Consider the following 25282-nt stretch of genomic DNA (forward strand, 5'->3'; position numbering starts at 1 on the left):
CATATATTATATTTGATCGGTGAAATGGGCACTGTTACAGGCGTTACATTTGTAAGAACTGCATCTTTAAGTGGGGCAACGCCTACGCTTTGGAATGCCCTGCCTCTTGATCTCAAGCAGGCAATACTCTCACAATACTCTCTTCAGAGCCTGCTAAAAACAATTTTGATTAGACAAACCTGCTCAGATGTTAAGAAAGTCTTAACATGGACAAATTATTCTTGTTGATTTTCTAAGTGATGATGTTATTGTCCTATCTTTTTTGTAAAATGATTTAAAATCAAGTGCTGCATAAATTTTATGAAATAAATAAATAATATTATTGATTGTTTCATTGTCTTGAGAGTTAACGGAGAACACCACAGGTGGTGAAGTCAAATGACCTCCCGGGGGTCTCTACGGAGGTCCTGGACTTGCCCAGACAAGACTAGTCTCTCAGCCTCGCTGATGTGGTCCAAAGGAAAGCAGAGTAATACAAACCCTGATTTAACCATACAAGTAATAAGCATCCTTCTCTTACAAGGCTGGGCATGGGAAGGTGTTGCAGGCTTCCTCTTCCGGGGTGGGCTTGGTGCTGCTGTCACAGTAGCTCTCAGACACCTCCTCGTGGCTATTTCGGTTGACGCAGAGGAAGATGGGATACTGTGAGCCTGGGGTGAAAAGCAAGGAAGGAAAAGTAAGAAGCAGTGGGGGGAAATCTCAGGGTCATATGTTGGGTGAAAGATTCCTGTATTGCCCTGGACTAGATGAGATGACACTTCTGTTCCCATTCAACTCTACAATTTTACAATTTATTTACTAATAGACTGACATAGTTGAGCCTTTGGCCTAATTCACCTGCTTCTTCTTATGTTCTTAAAGGTGGCAAAAAAACAAGGGTAGCAGTCAGTTCTTCCCTACGCATCTAACAGCAGCTTTTTTTGTTTTTAAATCAGGTTTCATTGGCCAATTAAAATAAACAAAAAGAAAAGGTAAATGGCCTTCGCACTGGGCAAAACATACTTGATCTTTGCTCTTGACTATCAGCTCAATCACTATGCCAATCTTTATTTTGCTTATGAAGTTTGTTGTCCTGAACTGTGCTGCAGCTTTGTTATGGCCCGTGGCTAAAACAAAATGCATATGGAATTGAATCACAGAACCAAGGGGGATTAGCTTCCTCCGCCTTGGAAATATTTCCTAAACCCTTAGGATTGGGCTGCCCATTATATCATGTCGAAGAGCTGATCATGGTCATCGTCGTCATCGCCCCCCGCCCCCCGCCAAAGCTCAGGAGGGGATTTTTGCAATTTCGCTTTGTGAGCCCTGGAATAAATCCCTTTCTGAATTCAAACCAGAGAGGCACCTCTGTCTTGCCAATTTCTCCAGGGCTAAAACTTGGACCAAGTTGGATAATCTTCCTAGTCAAAATATGACACACGGGTGGACTTGCGCCAACTCTGAAGTGTATTTTGATAACCAGACCGCAGCTCTCTTGAGGCAAGAAGGAATCTGCAGCAGAACGGTCCCATTAACAGGCCAGCCTGCGCAGCAAAGAGCTAAGTCAGTCAGGCTTCTGTGGGGCGCAGGCTGCTGGGCTGCAGCACTTCCCACAGGTTTGGGGGAGCAAAATGGAAAAGGTGCAGCAGCGCCCCATGGCATCCTAAGGGAGGTCCTGGGACATCAGCAGGTGCCTGTTTCCCAAGGCCATGAAGGCTCCAGCTTGGAAGTGGACTGCTCTTCAGCATGGACTGGAAAACTGTTTAGACACTGGAGCCTCCACCCATTCCTGACTCCAAGTCTGGCCCTGAACATTAAGAACTTAAGAAGAGCCTTTAGCTGGATCAGGCCAATGACCCATTTAGTCCAGCCTCCTGTTCTCACAGTAGCTGCCCAGATGCTTGGGGAAACTGGCAAGCGAGAGCTGAGCACTACAGCCCTCTCCTCTCTGTGGTTTCCAGCCACTGTAGCTCAGGGGTAGAGCATCTGCCTCACAAAAAGAAGGTCCCAGGTTCAATCCCCAGCATCTCCAGGTGGGATTGGGAGAGACTCCTGCCTTAAATCCAGGAATGCCACTGCCAGTCAGTGTAGACCATATGGAGCTAGATGGACCAATGTTCTGACTCAGTATAAGGCACCTGCCAATGTTCCTAACCATGGCCAGTAGCCACTGAAACCATGGATTTGTTCTCTGTGTCCTTCGGCTGTTCTCACACATTACAATTTTTCACTTGGTTGTGTTATTTATTTTTCCAGCTCGCTCTTAATTTCCATATGTTAAGGTATCATGTTGCACATCTTGTTTTAGACATGCTTTAACTATTCCTAACAACCCATTTTATATGTTATAATATTTTACTTCTATCTTGTTTGGGTCCATGACCACATAATGAAGAGATGTGATTTGACAAAGCAGCACACCCAGAAGGCACTTTGTTTTAATTAATCTTGGACTTAAATGCTGCAGAGTTCATCATGGCCGGGGGGTGGGCAGGGGGGAATAAAACACATTGGCTGTCCCGATTACCACTAATGGCTGCTTGGCAGCTGGAAAGAGGGGAAAGAGGCAGGTTTTCTCATAAAAGACATGAAAATGAAAGTTTCTGCCAAAATGGAATGTATTCAGTGGTGTGTTCAACGGGGAAAGCTTTCAGCATCACATATGCTAATTTACAGTAATTTCACTTCCAGAGGCATTTTTCTTCTTGCAGGATTTGCAGAATAGGTGTAACTTTTGGTACAGGGTGGAGTTTGCTCCTCCCCCCACAAATGGGCCCATGAACATGAGAGACATAATTAAAAGCATTCAAAATGCTCAAAGTTCACCTGCATGAATTACATGTCAGGGGCAGGCTGCAGCTCAGGGCAAGAGCAAATGCTTTGCCTGCAGAAGGTCCCAGGTTCCATCTCCAGCCCCTCCAAGGCAGGGCTGGGAAATGCTGCTGCCTGAAACGCAGGAGGGCCACTGCCAGTCACTGCAAAAGCCTATATTGCATTAATATCGTTTTCAGGCAGCAGATGTTTAGCACTTAACGTTGAGGGTCCCTACCAAAGAGTGATCAGAAGGAGTCCCACAGGGTCAGTATTTCCACACTAAATGCCCTATTCCTGTGATGGATGTCATTTTCCCCACGGAGAAAATACCCTGAAATAATGCTCCTTCTAGGGCATTGGGGAGGGACCATGATGGCTACCAGGTGGCAGCTGCTAGGAGGAGATGCCCCTCACTGTTGTTAACATTAAAAGAAAGAGGGGGGAAATCTCTGCTGCCCTGCTGTCATCCTACTGCCAGGGTCAGCCAGCCCCCACAGATCATTTATACCCTTGAAAAGGACCAAAATGTGCTCCCACTTGGCTTCCAGTTCCTCTCTGCCTTAATGGAGGCAGACCCCCATGACAGCAGGAGATCATTGGCAAAGGAAAAACAAGAATGCTTGAGGGTAATTATCCTTGCAAGTTCCCCCAGGGATGGGGTGGGTGGGCTTCACTCGCAGTTCATCTTGGTACCTGTCTCTCGCTCCAGCATAGGAAGCAGGGAGGCGCTGAATACGAAGGCAGGTTCTCCTGTTAATTAGAGTTTAATTGGACTAAAGTAGAGGTGCATGCTAGAAGAGATGAGATCACAAACTGCGGAACAAAAACAACTGCTGCGGAACAAAAACAAGATGCTGTAGGGGGAGGGGAGCCTATGGCTTCTTTATATAAAGTTTTCTTCTCTGCATTTATGTTTCGGCAACCCTCCCTTGAATGTTAGTTCAAATTATATTTGTACAAGCATGGGCGGAAGAAATTGGATTATAGATATGGAATATAACATTAAACGGAACTGTATGTGTTAAAAAAAGGGGAAAGGGAGGGAAGCTCTATTTTGCAAAAAGGTTTACGATGGAAACTTAGAGCTGACTCTTCCCCATCCTTTATTATTTACAGAGTGAACTGAATAACGCTAACAGGACTTGAAATTAAATTTAATTGGAAGTATAAATGCTCATTTATCTTCAGTCGGATGGAAGGATGAAAGAAGTCTGCGAACTTGCCGAGGAACTGATAAGGTTCATTACTGAGTCATCTGCAGTTCGACAGACTGCTCTTCTTCCCAGGCTGAGAGGGAAAATGGTGAAAACAAGTTATTTATTGGGACAAAGTGACTTTTGTAGTTGTTGTTAAAGTTGCAAAACAACCAAGCATGGGACGAAGCAATGGAGAAATTTCTGGAACAACAATGGGATATCAGCTCCGCCCAAGGCATGATGGAGAACTGCAGCAACAGGAGGAAAGAAAGACATAACATCTTATAAGGAAAGGAAGAAACACCATGGACAGAATAATTGCCACACACAGGAAGAACAAGGATATTGTTTGAGTTCCTCACTTAACGTGTCAACACGAATAGAAGTTATTAATATTGCAGTTGTTGTATAAGGGATTATTACGACCGGAATGTAATGGAAATTAATACGATTTTGGAAAGCAGAAGTAAAGCAAATAATCAAGCCATCAATTCTAGCATGTGGTGGCCCACCTTATCTAAATTATATAATTTGGTATTTAAACGATTGGTATTATTAATTGTATTATAAATTGGTATTATTATAATGAGGCTATTATTGGATTGTAATTGAAAACTAATAAAAATTATTATTAAAAGCAAAAAACAAAATGTGCTCCCACTTCACCCCACGTGTAGATGGGCTGGCACATTTTGGGGGTGGGGTGTACATTTTTGTTCTGCACTAGTATAAACTTGTGTGGCTCCCTGTGGTTCTTTTGCAGGCACTTTCCATTTTAATTGGAGATGCCATGTTGAATCAGAGACCTTCTGTACAAAGCATGCACCCTGCAACAGAGCTGTTGCTTTCCCCTTTAGCAGGTAGCCATCAGGGCGGATCGTAACAGGGATGTGGAACCTGTGCCCCACTAGTTGCTGTTGGGCTCCAACGCCCATCAGTCCCAGCCAATATGGTCAGGGCTCAGTACCATGGGAGCTGCAGTCCAGCAACACCTGGAAGGCACCAGCTTCCCCTTCCCTGGATTTTAACTTGCTTCTCTCCTGGACTATGCAGAATTGGACAAAATGACAGGAAGGATTCAAAACCTGCGGGACCAGAGATTTACAGAAGATTGGCAGAAGTATATGAATTATTTGAAGAGCAACTGTAATCAACAAATTACGCTAGTAGGACTACAAGAAGTTTTGTAAGGAGAAATATACAAAGTGTTACAAAGTAGAAAAAGACCGAGATATTGGTTATGAGTTTGAAATGTAATAGGGAAGATAAGAAATGCATACTGAGAGATTAGATTGGAAAATTTTCATTGGAACTAATTCAAGAATTTGGCCAGGTAGCGGGCTTTAAGTTGAATAGGTTAAAAACTAAGATTTTAGAGAAAAATCTAACAGTGAATGAGAGAGAGAGGTTTCAGAAGGAGACAGGATTAACACTGGTTAAGAAAGTGAAAGACCTAGGGGTTAATATGACTGCTAAGAATGTGAACCTATTTAAGGATAACTATGAAAAATGTTGGATGGAAGTGAAAAAGGATTTAGAAATATGGTCAAATCTGAAGTTATCATTGCTTGGCCGAATTGCTGCGATAAAGATGAATGTATTGCCAAGGATGTTGTTTTTGTTTCAAACATTGCAAATTTTGGATAAAATGGAGTGTTTCAAGAAGTGGCAGAGAGATATTTCTAGATTTGTCTGGCAGGGCAAGAAGCCTCGAATAAAATTTAAGATACTAACTGATGCTAAAGAAAGAGGTGGATTCGCCCTGCCGGACTTAAAACTTTATTATGAATCAGCCGCATTTTGCTGGCTGAGAGAATGGATGCTTCTTGAGAACACTGATGTGTTGGACTTAGAAGGTTTTAACAATGTTTTTGGGTGGCATGCATATTTGTGGTATGACAAGGTCAAAGCACATAAAGCGTTTAAAAACCATATTGTCAGGAAAGCACTGTTTAATGTTTGGATAAGATATAAGGACTTGCTTGAAAATAAAACCCCAAGGTGGTTGTCACCAAGCAAAGGAAGCAAAGGCTCAGAAAAAGCTCAATATGGAGGCCAAATGGCCGAAATATTGAGAAATTTTGGAACAAGACGGAGACAAGACTAAAATTGCAGAGTTTTGAAAAATTAAAAAATAGAGTGCGAGATTGGCTTCATTATTACCAGATAATGGAGGCATATAATTTGGACAAAAAAAATTGGCTTCCAGGTGGAAAAATCAAAATTGGAAATAGAACTGTTAGATTCTAAAATTAAAAATTTGTCAAGAATGTATAACTTGCTGTTGAAATGGAATACTCAGGATGAAACGGTGAAATCTGTTATGATTAAATGGGCACAAGACGTTGGACATAATATTATGGTGGCTGACTGGGAACAGTTATGGACCACAGGTATGAAATTCCACGGCATGTAATGCCTTAAGAGAGAATATAATGAAATTGATATATAGATGGTACATGAAACCAGTCAAGCTAGCAAAAATCTATCATTTGCCCGATAATAAATGTTGGAATTGTAAAGAGACCGAAGGTACATTCTTTCACCTTTGGTGGACGTGCCCAAGGATTAAGACCTTCTGGGAGATGATCTATAATGAAATGAAAAAGGTATTTATATACAGTGGTGCCCCGCAAGACGAACGCCTCGCAAGACGGAAAACCCGCTAGACGAAAGGGTTTTCCGTTTTGGAGGCGCTTCGCTAAACGAATTTCTCTATGGGGTTGCTTCGCAAGACGAAAAAATCTTGCGAGTTCCCGCAGGTATTTTTCGCCCTTTCCCTAAGCGCTAAGCCGCTTATCAGCTGTTCCGCTGATAAGCCGCTTCTCAGCTGATCACTAAAAGCCGCTAGACTGCTAATAGCGCTAATCCGCTAAGCTGTCAATGGGCTTGTTTCGCAAGACGAAAAAACCGCTAGATGAAGAGAATCGCGGAACAGATTCTTTTCGTCTTGCGAGGCACCACTGTATACCTTTCTGAAGAAACCAGAGGCCTTTCTCCTGGGCATGGTTGGCCAATCGGTGCCAAAGAAGGATAGAACTTTCTTTATGTATGCTACAACAGCAGCAAGAATACTTATTGCAAAGTACTGGAAGACACAAGATTTACCCACCCGGGAAGAATGGCAGATGAAGGTGATGGACTACATGGAACTGGCGGAAATGACTGGCAGAATCCGAGACCAGGGAGAAGAGTCGGTGGAGGAAGATTGGAGGAAATTTAAAGACTATTTACAGAAACACTGTAAAATTAATATTTGTTAGAAGGATGTTGGAATAATATTATATGATTTTAGTAGGAATGATACAAAGGATATGGGAATAACTGACTGTTAAATGGTGAAAGGAGGAAAAGTAAAGTTACATTATATTAAGACAATTCACAGGACAAAAATTTTAAAAGAGGGAAAGGATTTGCTGAAATAGATAATTGACCTAGAATACAAAAAAGGGAGGTGTGAGGAGGTCAAGGAAATAAGCTAATGAAAGAATAGTAATGAGGAGATCTGAAGTATTTTTTTTTTTGCGTTTTTGTTTTTGTTCAATGGGTTTTATTTCTCTGTTTTTCTTTCTTCTTTCTTTTTTTATATTGTGGTGTGTTGTTTTGTTTTTGTTTAATGTGGTATGTTTATTTTTTTCTTTCTGTAATTGTTGAAACTTTAATAAATATTATTTTAAAAAAATAGATTGGAAAATTTTCAGACAGGATTGATGGAAGTCAAAAATTTGAATAAGATGTAAAAGCATGTTTAATTTCTGTTGAAAATGATATGTTAAAAAAACCCAATAAAAAATTACATTGAAAATAAAATAAAATTGCTTCTCTCCATTGCTCCTGCAAGTGACATTTCCTCCTTCTATGAATGCATCCTGTCTTTGCCTTGAGTTGATGTGTGCACCATGCTTTATAGCTCTTTACAAGCAGACACTGGCTATGTTTGCTTTTCCCTTGGTTAGAGACAAAGACAACACAGTTACTAAGTTCTTCTCGTACTCCATATTTTGCCTTTGGCAGACCAGGATCCCCCAGGGTAGAATATATGTGTCAACTGTCCACACACTCCAGACCGCCTACCTTTCCCACACGTGGCGGAGCATTCGGTCATTCCAACTTGCTTCCAGTTGTGCTCTCGGCTGCGTCTTGCTGGCTGACCAGCAGGCACCTGGTTGTCTGGCTGATGAGAGGGAAACCTTCCTGGCTGGATCACCGGAAAGGTCCCCACAGGCTGCCCCATGTGAGTGCCTGTCTCCCCATGCAAATCCTCCTCCTCATAATTCACTGTCTCTGTCACATCCAACTGGCCATTGAATGGCTCCCCTGGGGGGAATGGAGACAATAACTGCTTAAAATAATAGTCGTTCCTCTTGACCACGAGCCATTCCAAATGCAGTAAGGCAAAATCCCCATGACAAGCTGGGATGTTTATGCAAGTCCAAAAGCGAGTTTTAACAGGAAAACACAACATTTGTTCATATATACAAAGGCTGTATGGTTCTTTTGGAACAAGGCACCTCATTTGTCACAAATCAGAAAACTAATGAGCTCTCTTACTGGTATCATGATTCCTGCACAGAGCATTAATTAGAGGATCATTGCATTGGGGGGAAAGAAATATAAAGGCTATTTACCAATGGGGATCTCTCTGCTCATGCATTTGGAGATTTGAGGGGTGTTCCAATGAAGTCCTGAATAATGTGTTGTACCCAATGGAGTCATATGCAGAATGAACCCATTGAAATCAATGGACTTCAGCAACTATTTTTGCAACAAAACAGCATGATCTTAACTAGATATATCTAAACTTACAAAGTTCCAGAGAATCATAGAGAGTCAGAAGAGACCCCAAGGCCCATCTAGTCCAACTCCCTATTATATAGTTTGGTTCAGAGCTGCTGACTTGTGCCCCAAATTGCGGGGGACCAGTTGTGTGTGCGCACAACGTGACATCATGACGTCACGGGTGCCATCACATGCATGAGGTGCCAAGTGCACATCTTTGGGAGGAGGCCCCCTCAACATGGTGGGAAGGGGCTTGGCCCCCTGCCTACAAATATTGTTTGACCCCATAAAGATGGTCCTATGGTTTGGTTGAATAAGAGATGGCAGGTAACTCTTTCAGAATAAAACAGTCATCTTACCTGGCCGTCGATGAAGAGGCACCTGAGGGCTGATGACATTGGGCCCTGGAATGATGTACTCATAATGTATACCTGGATTGGGCTGCTGATGAATCATCTAAGGCAGAATAGAATCAAATGAGTGCCTGGGCAGATAGGGGGCTTAAGCTTCTCCACAGCAAACATATCAATCTAGAGACATTGCTCAGACCCCAGATTCAGAGATAGGAGACTTGGGGGCTTGTAGTTCTTGCCTCAAATAAAAAGTGAGCATTGGGACCCCTGAATTCTTCTGCAGCTGAGATGGAAATGAAAGCCAACCTTCTTTTCAATTTTTAAACCACCCTTCATCACAATAGATACTTAAGCCATTTACAAACCATCATATGAAAGAGAACACAATATGCAATAATAAAAATATTGTTCAATTATTAATACAACAATAACAGAGAAACATTTTGATGAACATAGCAGCAGTCTGTCGTAACGGCAGTACTAAAACCTTGACTAAGACAATTGATTTCTACCCCACACCAGGCTGAACAAATATGTCAAAGGAAACCCAGGCATCTACAGTTCCAAGGGGATGGAGTTCCACAGCTGGGGAGCTGCTACAAAGAAGGTCCAGCCTTGTGTCACTGCATGGCAAGCGCCATTCACTGGTGGAATGGCCAGAAGGTTCCCCCTGGCGATCTCAGGGGGGAGGCGAGGAGAAACATCTCAGCAAAATAGCTAGGTAGGCTAAATGGAAGTGATAAGCCCCACCATTCTCTTCTGGGTACAGCTATGAGGCTTAGCAGGTGGTCTCCTTTCAGTCACCATTCCTAAGCCTCACAGGATTGTGGCGAGGATCAACTGGGATAACTGCCACCCTGAGCTCCTTCGAGGGCAGGAATTTGATCAACAGTAACCCTACTCCTACTCCCACCTGGAGGAGGAACCGGCAAGCCACTCCAGTATCCCTGCCAAGAAAACTCCATGGACAAAGACAACAGGCATATAAAAGTTATGACGCTGGAAGATGAGCCCCTCAGGTCGGAAGGCGTCCAACATGCTACTGGGGAAGAGCGGAGGGCAAGTACAAGTAGATCCAGTGCTGATGAAGCGGCTGGGCCAAAGCCGAAAGGACGCTCAGTTGCGGATATGCCTGGAAGCGAAAGGAAAGTCCAATGCTGTAAAGAAAAATATTGCATAGGAACCTGGAATGTAAGAACCATGAACATGGGTAAGTTGGAGGTGGTCAAAAATGAGATGGCAAGAATAAATATTGACATCCTGGGCATCAGTGAACTAAAATGGACGGGAATGGGTGAATTCAGTTCGGATGACCATCATATCTACTACTGTGGGCAAGAAACCCGTAAAAGAAATGGAGTGGCCCTCATAGTCAACAAAAGAGTGGCAAAAGCTGTACTGGGATGCAATCTCAAAAATGATAGAATGATCTCGATACAAATCCAAGGCAGACCTTTTAACATCACAGTAATCCAAGTTTATGCACCAACTTCTGGTGCTGAAGAAACTGAAATTGACCAATTCTATGAAGACTTACAACACCTTATAGAAGTGACACCAAAGAAGGATGTTCTTCTCATTATAGGGGATTGGAATGCTAAAGTAGGGAGTCAAGAGATAAAAGGAACAACTGGCAAGTTTGGCCTTGGAGATCAAAACGAAGCAGGGCAAAGGCTAATAGAGTTCTGTCAAGAGAACAAGCTGGTCATCACAAACACGCTTTTCCAACAACACAAGAGACGACTCTACACATGGACATCACCAGATGGGCAGCATCGAAATCAGATTGATTATATTCTCTGCAGCCAAAGATGGAGAAGCTCTATACAGTCAGCAAAAACAAGACCTGGAGCTGACTGTGGCTCAGATCATCAGCTTCTCATAGCAAAATTCAAGCTTAAACTGAAGAAAGTAGGAAAAACCACTGGGCCGGTAAGATACAATCTAAGTCAAATCCCTTATGAATACACAGTGGAAGTGAGGAACAGGTTTAAGGATTTAGATTTGGTGGACAGAGTGCCTGAAGAACTATGGATGGAGGCTCGTAACATTATACAGGAGGCAGCAACGAAAACCATCCCAATGAAAAGGAAATGCAAGAAAGCAAAGTGGCTGTCCAATGAGGCCTTACAAATAGCGGGGGAGAGAAGGCAAGCAAAATGCAAGGGAGATCGTGAAACATACAGGAAATTGAATGCAGATTTCCAAAGAATAGCAAGGAGAGACAAGAAGACCTTCTTAAACAAGCAATGCAAAGAAATAGAGGAAAGCAATAGAATGGGAAGAACCAGAGATCTGTTCAAGAAAATTGGAGATATGAAAGGAACATTTCGTACAAAGATTTCCATAATAAAGGACAAAAGTGGAAAGGACCTAACAGAAGCAGAAGACATCAAGAAGAGGTGGCAAGAATACACAGAGGAATTATACCAGAAAGAAACGGATGTCTCATATACCCCAGGTAGTGTGGTTGCTGACCTTGAGCCAGACATCCTGGAGAGTGAAGTCAAATGGGCCTTAGAAAGCACTGCAAATAACAAGGCCAGTGGAAGTGATGGTATTCCAGCTGAACTATTTAAAATTTTAAAAGATGATGCTGTTAAGGTGCTACACTCAATATGCCAGCAAGTTTGGAAAACTCAGCAGTGGCCAGAAGATTGGAGAAGATCAGTCTACATCCCAATCCCAAAGAAGGGCAGTGCCAAAGAATGCTCCAACTATCGCACAATTGCACTAATTTCTCACGCTAGCAAGGTTATGCTTAAAATTCTACAAGGAAGGCTCAAGCAGTATGTGGACCGAGAACTCCCAGAAGTGCAAGCTGGATTTAGAAGAGGCAGAGGAACCAGAGACCAAATTGCAAACATGCGCTGGATTATGGAGAAAGCTAGAGAGTTCCAGAAAGACATTTACTTCTGCTTCATTGACTATGCAAAAGCCTTTGACTGTGTCGACCATGGCAAACTATGGCAAGTTCTTAAAGAAATGGGAGTGCCTGATCACCTCATCTGTCTCCTGAGAAATCTCTATGTGGGACAAGAAGCTACAGTTAAAACTGGATATGGAACAACTGACTGGTTCAAAATTGGGAAAGGAGTACGACAAGGCTGCATTTTGTCTCCCTGCTTATTTAACTTATATGCAGAATTCATCATGCGAAAGGCTGGGCTGGATGAATCCCTAGCCGGAATTAAGATTGCCGGAAGAAATATCAACAACCTCAGATATGCAGATGACACAACCTTGATGGCAGAAAGTGAGGAGGAATTAAAGAACCTTTTATTGAGGGTGAAAGAGGAGAGTGCAAAATATGGTCTGAAGCTCAACATCAAAAAAACCAAGATCATGGCTACTGGTCCCATCACCTCCTGGCAAATAGAAGGGGAAGAAATGGAGGCAGTGAGAGATTTTACTTTCTTGGGCTCCATGATCACTGCAGATGGTGACAGCAGCCACGAAATTAAAAGACGCCTGCTTCTTGGGAGAAGGGCAATGACAGGCCTAGACAGCATCTTGAGAAGTAGAGACATCACCTTGCCAACAAAGGTCCGTATAGTTAAAGCTATGGTTTTCCCAGTAGTGATGTATGGAAGTGAGAGCTGGACCATAAAGAAGGCTGATCACCGAAGAATTGATGCTTTTGAATTATGGTGCTGGAGGAGACTCTTGAGAGTCCCATGGACTGCAAGAAGATCAAACCTCTCCATTCTGAAGGAAATAAGCCCTGAGTGCTCACTGGAAGGACAGATTGTGAAGCTGAGGCTCCAGTACTTTGGCCACCTCATGAGAAGAGAAGACTCCCTGGAGAAGACCCTGATGTTGGGAAAGATGGAGGGCACAAGGAGAAGGGGGCGACAGAGGACGAGATGGTTGGACAGTGTTTTCGAGGTTACCAGCATGAGTCTGACCAAGCTGCGGGAGGCAGTGGAGGACAGGAGTGCCCGGCGTTCTCTGGTCCATGGGGTCACGAAGAGTCGGACACGACTAAACGACTAAACAACAACAAACCCTACTCAAATTCAGTGGTACTTCTGAGTGCGCATGCAAGTCGAATAAGACTGCAAAGCAGTGTTTCCCCCCCCCCAAAAAAAAAAAAATTCAGTGGTTTGCATACTACTAACTATCAAGTGTGGTTCTTCTAGGTTATAGAGAAAGAGAACAAAATGGTCTTGTAGTTAACTGAAGTGGTATTATTATGCCTAATATTTGCAGCTTACATAGACATCCAAGATTTCATTTGTTGGGCCATCTGCTAGAAAGGATTCCCCTGCAGTACTTGAGATTTCATTGGGGCGTTTGTAGGTGAACATTGTTCCTCCTCCCTCATATCGCCCAGGTCGATCAATTGCCCAGTTCCCATTGATAATAGACCGCCCTGATCGACTCCGCAGTGCTGTAAGAAACAAGGGGGGAGATGGCATGTGTTAAGTTATACAAATATGTATTTATGATATATAAATGTTCATATTGACACAGCATTGTCCACATCAATAAAACCTGAGCACAAATTCCGTAACTGTTTGGTGGCAGAACATGTGCTGTATCTGCAAAGTGTCACAGGTTCCATCCTTGGTATCTCCAGACTGAGAATGATTCCTGCATGAAATCCTGGAGAGCTGTTGCCAGTCAATGTCAACAATACTGAGCTAGACAGACCAAGGGTTGTGCAGTACTTGGTATATGGCAGCTTCCTGTGTTCCTGAGTGTCTAGAACACATCTCTAGGCGAGTCCAGGATGCAGTAACAGGAGAAAATAAGTCATTCTGAAAATCTCGCCAAAAAAGAAGAGGAAGAATTGCTTCCAGTGACTCTGTATCACTCACCATGAGCTCTTGGAACTGTTTCCTTTATGGCAGGAATGGGGAACCTGTGGTCTCCCAGATGTTTTGAACTACAACTTCCATCACCCCCAACCACTGATCATACTGGCAGGGGCTGATAGGAATTAAAGTTCAACAACATCTGTAGGGCCACAGCTACCCATCCCTACTTTAGGAAATCCTCAGGTACCAACCGCTCCTTTCCAGAATGCCCTGCATCACTCAGCATCCTGTCTTCATTGCCAACACCACACCCAGAAGTGGCAACAGAATACCCACTGCCAGAGGGATAACACTGAGGCCTTTCTAATGTAGAAAAAAAGTGAATGGGAACATGATATGGGTCTATGAGGTTGTATATGGTGTGGAGGAAGTGGATTGAGAGAGGTTTTATCCCTCTCTCATACTACTAGAACCCAATGAGATCACCCAATGAAGGTGAAGTTTAATAGATGGGGGGGGGGGTCAATGATTCCTTCACACTGTGCATAGTTAAACTTCTTGGCTTATGGACAATAAGGCTATCAATGGCTACTGGTAAAGATTTGTTTATTTTACTTATTTATGTGCTGCTTAATACAATAGTTCCTAATGTGTACAACAGAAATGCATCCTAAAACCAGTTAAATTAAGCAGAATACTGGGGGGGGGGGGCTCACCTAAATAATGAAAACTGAAAAAAATGCAAGTTGGTCACATATTCTCACCAAGATGAGAGGCAGCATGCTTGGGAGTGCTGCTTCACTTAGGTGCTTCTGGTGGACTTCCCCAAGGCATCGTTGGCCATTGTGAGACCAGGATGCTGGACTAGATAGACCTTTGGTCTGATCCAGCAAGGCTCTTCTTCTGTTCACTCCAATTGTAAGCTGGAGTTTAAGCCGCAACCTTTTCAGACTTAGCAAGTGCTTGTCCACAGCAGGATCATTCCTCCTTAGATAGATCTGCTTAGTGACTTTAGCAATGCATCCATTTCCCCTGTGATCTGTCCATGGTCCTGACACCTTGCCAGTCACTTTCCATTGGAACTGGGTGTTCTTTGGATGTACTTCCTTCTTGCTGACACTTAATTCGACCTACCTCCTGGGCTGAAGGTTCTTTCCAAAGTTATGTTCCATTACTGTGAAGCAGCTCCTCCACAGGGGTGAGCCTTGAATAGGCACCTGGCACAAATGAGGAACATCTACCCGTTGATTTAGCAGTGGAGTGCCTGGGTGCGCGTGCGCATGCACACACTGATATTGTTGGACTCAAACTCCCATCAGCCCCTCTACTTGGGGATTATTCCTTTGAAATATTATTTTATTTGATAGTGTTCACAAATGGTCAAGCCCTTTTCCTCTTCTTTCCTTTGCCACCATACGGAATGGAAATGTTTCCTTGCCATCTGTGGATCCCGCTGGCATGAGAAAGTGCTCTATGCATATGCTGATGTATGCACATAAAGTCCATCTGTATGAAGAGGGACCCTTCATATTGAGCCAGAATCCCTCCTTGTATAGAGCTCTTCCCTGCACTAGCTAAATGTGCAGGTGGCAGGGAAGGGATTCTGTTGCATAGAGCTAGCACAGGGATATGTTCCCAGTGCAAAGTGCTATGGTCAATCTGCATGGCTCCACATCCCCCCTCACATGTTCTGTCAACATGTAGGAGATATGTGAACCTCCCTCCTGATATGGGGAGAAGTGTGCATGATTAACATGGAAGGATTCCGCCGCTTGCATTTCTTGCTTTTCTGGATTCAAGGTCTATCTCTTGTTAAAAGGACAGGGTGGAAACTTTCAACTGTCTGCGACAATAACTGACAGTTAGCAAGATGCAGCCAGTGCAATTTAATTAGAACACCTGTGCTACAGAGACCTTTGGCAAGCTTTTTCTTGGCCTAGACTTAAACTATTTTTTAATATGGAATACTTCTATTAAAAGTATAAATGTAGTTTTATTTGATAATTCCTAATGTAGTTCTCTGGTTCTTTTCTTAAATCAAAAGCATAGAAATAAATAGGAAAAATGCTGGCAAAGACCGAGTGGTTTATAATGACATTGCACAAAGATTGGATTGGTGCTTGGAAGCTAGTTGCTCTTTTCAAACTCCAGCTTGATATTCATCATAGATGATCAACTTAAATTAGGGTCGCCAATGCTATACTATGATTAAAGCACCACCAAATGTGCTGTCAAAATGTTGAGAGACAATATGGAAATGAAGTTCTCCTGAGCAAAACTCGGGAATGAACTTTTAGGGGTTATTTTGCAGTAGCAAATTTCTTCACTGACTTAGATTAAAAGAAGTCCTGGATCCCCAACAACCCATTGCTGCCAGCCTTTTCTATTCCCCCAAACTGTCAGGAACCTAAGGCCCATGGGCCACAAGCGGCCCACGGGAGTCATTTAACCAGCCTACAGCCGCCCCCAAAACGAGTTGCCTGCTTGGCGAGTCCCCACGTGCTGTGCTAAACCACCACAGCACGGCACAGGAACTTGCTTCTGCGGCTCTGAAAATCGCATCTGTGCAGATGCAGACACCGAAAATCACGTCTGCGCAAACACAGATGCTAGAAATCGCATCTGTGCAGATGCAGATGCCGGAAATCACGGGCGTGTGCGCGATCCGGCCCACGGAGGGATCTCCGCTGGAGTGAACTGGCCCAGGCGAGGTAAACCTTGCCGACCCCTGCTCTACACTCTTCCAACTAGGCCTCAGGTGAATGTGGTGCCTGGAAGGCACACCTTAATAAGCCTCACTGTCTGAGGGACTGCAACACAACAGCACTATCTCCCTGATTACTAGAGAAGAATAGAAAAAGAGACCTTCTGGACCAAACCAAAAGCCCCTCCAGTCCATCATCCAATCTATTAAGCCTTCAAAAGAGCTAATAACCTGGACAGCATCTGGTAAGTCACCCTAAATTGTCAATAGTAAGCATGTCAAATTGATGTCTTAGGAAATGTTATTCCCTATGTTGAAAGCACTTTTAGAATGCAATATTTGTATAGTTTGGAGTCAGACTGTGGGATGTGAAGGGCATTGCACCCTCTTTATACCTACAAAGAACTTTGCACCTTTTTCGGGTGTCAATCACAGTCCAGCATGTGTCTGAAACATTAAACAGGAATGCTACAGAGTGAAGGAAATAGCATTTCAGACTCTTAAAAATTAAAACCTTGAGAAACTTTACATCCTGGAGAAGTGGTGAAGTTAAATTACGTATTAGCTTTCCCCATTACAATAATAAAAGTATATTGTAAAAACCTGGCTAGATTTTAAAACAGTAAACCAGATCCAGAATTAGAAAAGGAGGCAGGCTGAATGCTCAAGAAGGCCACATTCCTAAAGAGGGTTTGATGGAGAAGATTTCCCCCAAAGCTCTCCTGGTTGCTTGTGGTATTCACTCTGTTCCTCCTGAATTCAAGCTTAACTGAGAATTCTTAAAATTATTTCTAAAACTAGAGAATGAACAACTTGCTGACCTTCCAGTTTCTATAAATTCAGTCCCCCCTCCCCCGCTCCCAATGCACATATGTGCCTGATTGCAAATCTTGATGATGATGATGATGATGATGATGATGATGGTTAAATCTGTTTACCACGCCTAGACTCACAGGTCTCAGGATAAAATCAGAACATTAAACCACGAAAGACATAATAAAAACAAAAACAGCCCGGTAGCCCCTCCCCCAAACATATTTTAAAAGGGCGTCAGATGTCACTCAACCCAAGACCTGGTTAAAGAGGAGCATTTCTGCCTGGCACCTCGAGGTGTATAATGAATTGGTTCGAGTCCTACCCTCAAAAAAACAAGCTTGTTTCATCTTCAATGTGAAACCCTTCAGATATTTGAATGTGGCTATGATATCTCTCCTCTTTTCCAGGCTAAACATAACCAGCTCCCTCAACCATTCCTCATAAGGCTTGGTTTCCAGACCCTTGACCATCTTGGTTGAGGAAGATGTGTCCATTATCACTTGCTTCTGAACCTCCTTGTAGCATCCTTAGCCACTGCTAGTGCTGCTCTAGATAGACCATTACTTGCCATTGGGTTAAAATGGGCAACAGCTCAGTGGTAGAATATTGTCAGGTTTAGCGCTTCTCCCACACAAGACACAGAACGCTGGCAGTTTAAGTAGCTGAGGTTTATTTCTCAATAACAGGCCTACAGCAGTCCCAGCTTCCACACCTCATCCTTCAGCATCGGAGTCTGTTGACTCAACTGGCTTCTGACCCCTCCCAAGGCCAGATATACGCCACGTCCTCCCCCACCTCCTGCTGGCCCACCTCTGCTCTAATCACTCCGCCTCCTACTTCTTGGCGACTCAGGTGCAGCCAATTCCTCTTTCCTCTGGAGATTCCTTTCTGCTGGGTGTGTTGCTGACAAACATGTGCTTTGCATTCAGTCTTTAAGTGAATGTCCCCTGTCTGAAATCCTGGGGAAACACTGCCAGTGTGGACCACATTGAGATAGATGTATCAGAAGTCAGCCTTAGTACAAGGCAGCTTACTCTGTTCCCATGGCAGAATTGGAGTCCAAATGTTTTAGGCACAGGCTCTTGGATTTTCCACATTTTGCAATGAGCTAAGGTGGAGAGGAAGATGGTTCCCAAGTTGTCATGACGTGGAAGGCAGCATGGGCTAGGAGCTAAGGTTTGGCACACCAGTACTTGAATTGAAAATAGACCTGCAACAGAGAGGCTACATGGGAACCTGTGCTTTGCAAATTTATGATGTATGTAGACAGAGCCTACAAATGAGTTTTTACTGTCATTGAATCTCCTGCTAGAGAACAAAACCAGCCTAATCTTCAGTGTTGCAGATAAATGGTACTGGATTTTTTTTTTTTAAGGGTGAGTTGCTTGATGTGGATTAGAGGAGGCTCAAAGAGCCTAATTTAGTGTGCATCAAACTGGCTGCTAGATTAACAGCTCATAGGTTGGCTGGGATTCACACCCAAAGTGATACTGGTAACTTCTAATGCTGGTGACTTAATAACTTCTGTGGAATGTAAAATTTACTATAAAATGGAAGAACACTTTAAAAAAAACAACGAACCAAAACCTAGAAGTGGAGCATTTTCCTGTCCTACAAAGATGCATAGCCAGAATTGAAGTTGTTGCAGAGTTTTACCAAAAGTGAAATTTCAAGGGGGGAAACAGAGGTTCCTGTTTAGGCAAAATCATTAGAAGAATTTAACAGGAAGGAAATGAGTTTTTATAATTCTGGGAGCTATCAGCCATAACTGTTCAGCTCTGCTTCTGGACTGGAAAGAAGGAAACTCCTGCCATTGAATCTTTGACGAACATGAGAGAAGTTCATCCAATGGGCCAGAAAAAGGCGAATGCCCTGGGTTACCTATGCCAAGGTAGCTAGCCTGGTGCCCTCAAGATGTTGTGGTCTCCACCTCCTGCCCAGCCAGATCCATTCATGATAAGGGACGATGGGAGCTGTAGCTCAGCATCAACATCTTGAGGCCATTGGTTGCCCACCCTGCTGTAGGCTAGCCAGAGTGCACTGCTACAAATGAAGTATTGTCCCTATGCTGTGAAATAAGGAGGTATCAGGAACGGTTGGAAGACATTGCTAGCATAGTAAATATTTGTTGATTCCCCTCCCCACAAAAAAGTTTGTTAATTTTTTAGAACCTTTTTCAGGGAGGCATTGAATTGTAAAGTGAGAAATACTTGCCTGGGATGTCTGTGTCATTTTTCATGTTTATGAAGTGAGCCTGCTAACCTGGGCCAGAAATGGCTGTGATCTTGCAGGATAATGAGGGAAGATGGCTAGAAGCAAGCCTGTCTTTGTTATTAGGCTTGTCTTTGGCAGTCACTATCATTATGGGATATGATTACCGATTTCCTTGGCTTGAGAAATGGGTTTTCAGTGTGAGGTGTGTCTCCCTAAAGATGTCACTAAGAAGACAGGCAACAGGTCTACATAAGGATATGACATCATAAATCACACACACACACACACTGCTTTGGAGAGATGGGACCCAGCAAATTGTATGACATTGCTCCAAGCCTGCCTTAAGACTTTATCCTGCAAATGTCAGGGCCCACTTGCTTAAGTAACTGGGAAGGGACAAGACATAAGATTCACAGGCAGGTTTTAAACTGAACAAAAAGCAAACTAAGATAATAGTTAAAAATATGAAACAGGACCTGGTGAAAGTGCTACAGCAACAAATAGGTATAGAAGTTGTTAAAAGAGTTAAGTATTTGGGAATTTGGTTAACCTCTAAAAATATTGATGTATTTCAAAATAATTACACGACGGTGTGGAATGGTATTAAAAGAGATCTAGAAATATGGGGAAGGATGAAGTTATCATTTTGGGGAAGGATTTCAGCTATTAAGATGAATGTGCTACCAAAGATGTTATTTTTGTTTCAGACAACTCCAATAATCAAAGGGGCAGCAATTTTTAAAGATTGGCAAAAAACGATTTCAAGGTATATCTGGCAGGGAAAGAAGCCGAGAATACAGTTTAAGTTGTTAACAGATGCTAAAGAAAGAGGAGGCTTCACCCTGCCAGATTTGAAATTGTATTATGAAGCATCCTGCCTCTGTTGGTTAAAGGAATGGATGTTATTAGAAAATTCGGAACTGTTAGATTTGGAAGGTTATGCTAATAGATTTGGATGGCATGCATACTTATGGTATAATAAGACAAAAATCCATAAAGGATTTGGAAGGCATATATTTCGAAGATCTTTAATTGAAATATGGGATAGGTATAAAAACCTATTGGAACGTAAAACACCGCATTGGTTATCTCCATTAGAAGCAGTGAGTGTGAAAAAGGTAAATATGAATTGGATAACTTATGGGAAATTAATACAAAAGGAAGGAAGTAAATGGAAAATGAAACCATATGAAGAAATTAAAGAATATGTGTATGATTGGTTGCACTACCGTCAGGTCAATGAAATGTTTAAACAGGATTTTAAAGAAAAAGGATTTGATAAAAGTAAGTCAAAGTTTGAATTTGAGATATTAAGTAATGATTGTAAAATTTTGTCTAAAATGTATAAATTGCTGCTTGAATGGCATTTGAAGGATGAGGAGGTAAAGTCGGTTATGATTCATTGGGCTAAAGATTTTGCGTATAATATACAGCTGAGTGATTGGGTAAAATTATGGAAAGGTTTAAAATTTACTGCATGCAATACCCTAAAAGAAAATGTGATGAAAATGATGTACAGATGGTATAGTACACCTGTCAAGTTAGCTAAAATGTATAAAGTTAACAATAATTGTTGGAAATGTAAAGAAAAAGAAGGAACATTTTATCACATGTGGTGGGAATGTAAAAAGGTGAAAAGCTTCTGGGAGATGATATATAATGAGATGTAAAAAATGTTGAAATATACATTTATAAAGAAACCAGAAACATTTTTACTGGGCATTGTAGGAAGTGATATACCGTATTTTTCGCCTTATAGGACACATTTTTTCCCCTCCAAAAATGAAGGGGAAATGTGTGTGCATCCTATGGGGCGAATGCAGGCTTTTGCTGAAGCCTGGAGAGTGAGAGGGGTCAGTGCGCACCGACCCCTCTCGCTCTCCAGGCTTCGCGCAGCTCTCCGCAAGCCATGGGAGCCCGTGCCGGGCTCCTACGGCTTGCGGAGAGTTGCCTGCATGCTGAAGCCTGGGCACGCTGAGCTCAACGCACCCAGACTTCGCACAGCTCTCCGCAGGGCGCGGGAGCCCGGCACCGGGCTCCCTCAGCTTGCGGAGAGTTGCCTGTTCTGGGGGCTGTGGTTGGGGGAAGCTCGGGCTTCCCCTGCCCCAGCCCCGTGCCTGGGGGGGAAATAATTTTTCCCATTTATTTCCCCCCCGAAAAACTAGGTGCGCCTTATGGGACGGTGCGTCCTATAGGGCGAAAAATACGGTAAATAGAAAGGAATGTAAGTTGTTTTTATACACAACAACGGCAGCAAGAATATTATTGGCCCAAAAATGGAAGCAAGAAGAACTACCAGTTATGCCAGTAAAGAAAATGAAACTCTGCCAACACACTAAGGTCTGACAAATTCCTCCTTTGCCTCACTGACAATTTCATTTTCCCGAAGGTGGAAAAGCAACAAGGGGGTCATCTTTCTTGGACCTGGTCCTCACCAACAGGGAACAACTGATCAACAAAGTGGAAGTACTTGGAAACTTGGGAGAAAGTGATTATATCCTTCTGGGTTTCATGATACAGAGGCAAGGAAAGCTGAGTGTAGCCAGACCTGCACCCTGGACTTTTAGAAGACCAATTTCAAAAATCGTAAGGAGCTACTGGGTCAGAAATAGTCAAAGAGAAGGGAGTCCAAGAAGGATGGGAGTTTCTAAAAGGAGAAATACTGAAGGCTGAAATGCAGACAATTCCAACAAGAAACAAAAGTGGGAGGCATCTAAAGAAACCAGTGTGGCTGCATAAGGAGCTAACAGATGAGCTGAGATATAAGAAGGGCATGTCTAAGAAATGGAAGAAAGGGGAAATCACAAAGAAAGCATATATACGATAAACCAACAGCTGCAAGGAAAAGGCAGGCAGGCCAAAGCTCAGAATGAGCTCAGGCTTGCAACAGAGTTTAAAAACAATTTTAAAAGGTTTATTTGGCTATGTTTGAAGCTAGAGGAAGAACAAGCAAGTGGTAGGTCCTCTGCGTGCAGTAGATGGAGCAATGCTATTGCGTAACAGAGAGAAAGCAGAACTGCTCAACACCTACTTTGCCTCTGTCTTCACCCAAAAGGAAAGCAATGCCCAACCTGGTAATAACAGAAAAAATGATGTAAGGAAAGAGCTGCAGCCCAAAATAGAAAAAGAGGTAGTAAGAGACCACCTAGATACTTTAAATGAATTCAAATCCCCAGGGCCTAATGAGCTGAATCCAAGGCCATAAACGCTGAGAATTCCTGGATCCATTGGGCTAGGGATGTGGGGAATAACATAGAATAGAATCATGGGGAAAGTTGTGGAAATATGGGTTGAAATTCCCAGCATGCTATACTTGCTATACCTTGAGCGAGAATTTTATGAAAATGATATATACTGTAGATGGTACTTTACAACAAATAAATTACCAAAAATGTATTAATCAATGTCAATTCTTTGTTGGAAATATGAAGAAGTAGAAGGTTCATTTTACTACATGTGATGGAGGTGCAGAGTAGCTAAGTACTTTGTGGGGAAGATTTATACAGTCATTGTTGTTTAGTCGTTTAGTCGTGTCCGACTCTTCGTGACCCCATGGACCAGAGCACGCCAGGCACTTCTGTCTTCCACTGCCTCCCGCAGTTTGGTCAAACTCATGCTGGTAGCTTCGAAGACACTATCCAACCATCTTGTCCTCTGTCGTCCCCTTCTCCTTGTGCCCTCCATCTTTCCCAACATCAGGGTCTTTTCCAGGGAGTCTTCTCTTCTCATAAGGTGGCCAAAGTATTGGAGCCTCAGCTTCAGGATCTGTCCTTCCAGTGAGCACTCAGGGCTGATTTCCTTCAGAATGGATAGGTTTTATCTTCTTGCATTCCATGGGACTCTCAAGAGTCTCCTCCAGCACCATAATTCAAAAGCATCAATTCTTCGGCGATCAGCATTCTTTATGGTCCAGCTCTCACTTCCATACATCACTACTGGGAAAACCATAGCTTTTACTATACGGACCTTTGTTGGCAAGGTGATGTCTCTACTTTTTAAGATGCTGTCTAGGTTTGTCATTGCTTTCCTCCCAAGAAGCAGGCGTCTCTTAATTTCGTGGCTGCTGTCACCATCTGCAGTGATCATGGAGCCCAAGAAAGTAAAATCTCTCACTGCCTCCATTTCTTCCCCTTCTATTTGCCAGGAGGTAATGGGACCAGTGGCCATGATCTTGGTTTTTTTGATGTTGAGCTTCAGACCATATTTTGCGCTCTCCTCTTTCACCCTCATTAAAAGGTTCTTTAATTCCTTCTCACTTTCTGCCATCAAGGTTGTGTCATCTGCATATATGAGATTGTTGATATTTCTTCCGGTGATCTTAATTCCGGCTTGGGATTCATCCAGCCCAGCCTTTCGCATGATGAATTCTACATATAAGTTAAATAAGCAGGGAGACAATATACATCCTTGTTGTCCTCCTTTCCCAATTTTGAACCAATCAGTTGTTCCATATCCAGTTCTAACTGTAGCTTCTTGTCCCACATAGAGATTTCTCAGGAGACAGATGAGGTGATCAGGCACTCCCATTTCTTTAAGAACTTGCCATAGTTTGCTGTGGTCGACACAGTCAAAGGCTTTTGCATAGTCAATGAAGCAGAAGTAGATGTCTTTCTGGAACTCTCTAGCTTTCTCCATAATCCAGCGCATGTTTGCAATTTGGTCTCTGGTTACTCTGCCTCTTCTAAATCCAGCTTGCACTTCTGGGAGTTCTCGGTCCACATACTGCTTGAGCCTTCCTTGTAGAATTTTAAGCATAACCTTGCTAGAGTGTGAAATGAGTGCAATTGTGCGGTAGTTGGAGCATTCTTTGGCTCTGCCCTTCTTTGGGATTGGGCACTGCCCTTCTTTGGGATACAGTCATACCTCGGGTTAAATGTGCTTCAGGTTGAGCGTTTTCAGGTTACGCTCCACTGCGAGGCGGAAGTAACGGAGCACGCTACTTCTGGGTTTCGCCACTCACGCATGTGCAGACGCTCAAAATGATGTCACGGGCAATCGTGGAAGCGGTGAATCGCGACCTGCGCACACACAGACGCGCAGACACGGGTTGTGTTTGCTTCAGGGTGCGAATGGGGCTCCGGAACGGATCCCGTTCGCATCCAACACTGTAATGTGTTGAAAAAGATATTTACGGTAGCTCTCCCCAAAATACCAGAAGCTTTCTTACTGGGGATAACTGCAGCAGATATCCCCCCAAAAAAACAGATAACTCTATTTCTTTACGCAACAATGGCAGCACCAATATTATACACACAAAAATGGCACGATGAGGTGGTACCTACCAAAGAAGAATGGCAGCTGAAATTGATAGAATATGTAGAATTGGCAAGTTTGGCATGTAAAATTAGAGATCAGAAAGAGACAGATTTTAAAGAAGATTGGAAAATGTTTTCAGAATACTTAAAAATTCAGTGTAAATGTGTTAAAACGCAAATAGGATTGGAGTAAGAACAGCAATGGGGGTAAACTTTTCATTTTTCTTTTGTGGTCAGGTGAAGGTATAGAGAAACTATAATATGCAGCATAAATTAAAATTTTTGGGGAACCGTGAAGGGAGAGATGGGAAGTCAAAGGTGGAATGATTGATTGCTAAATTTAAAATATTGTTGAATTTTTTTATTTTTATTTTTTTATTTTTTAAAAAAGAGAATTATTGGAGAAGAG

General features: G+C 42.9%; 1 protein-coding gene across 1 annotated transcript in view; it reads right to left on the bottom strand.

Annotated features, from left to right (window-relative positions):
- The window catches only part of THSD4 (thrombospondin type 1 domain containing 4), a 147486-nt gene that overhangs the window by 26924 nt on the left and 95280 nt on the right, over positions 1–25282 (bottom strand). Inside the window, exons 3-6 of the mRNA XM_079953290.1 lie at positions 13339–13514; positions 9128–9224; positions 8064–8306; positions 521–650 (exon numbers count right to left, since the gene is read on the bottom strand). Of these exons, the coding sequence (XP_079809416.1) occupies positions 521–650; positions 8064–8306; positions 9128–9224; positions 13339–13514 (646 nt within the window). The remainder of the gene's footprint in view (positions 1–520; positions 651–8063; positions 8307–9127; positions 9225–13338; positions 13515–25282) is intronic.

Source organism: Podarcis cretensis (assembly GCF_951804945.1).
Source record: "Podarcis cretensis genome assembly, chromosome: 14".
Taxonomy (NCBI): Eukaryota; Metazoa; Chordata; class Lepidosauria; order Squamata; family Lacertidae; genus Podarcis; species Podarcis cretensis.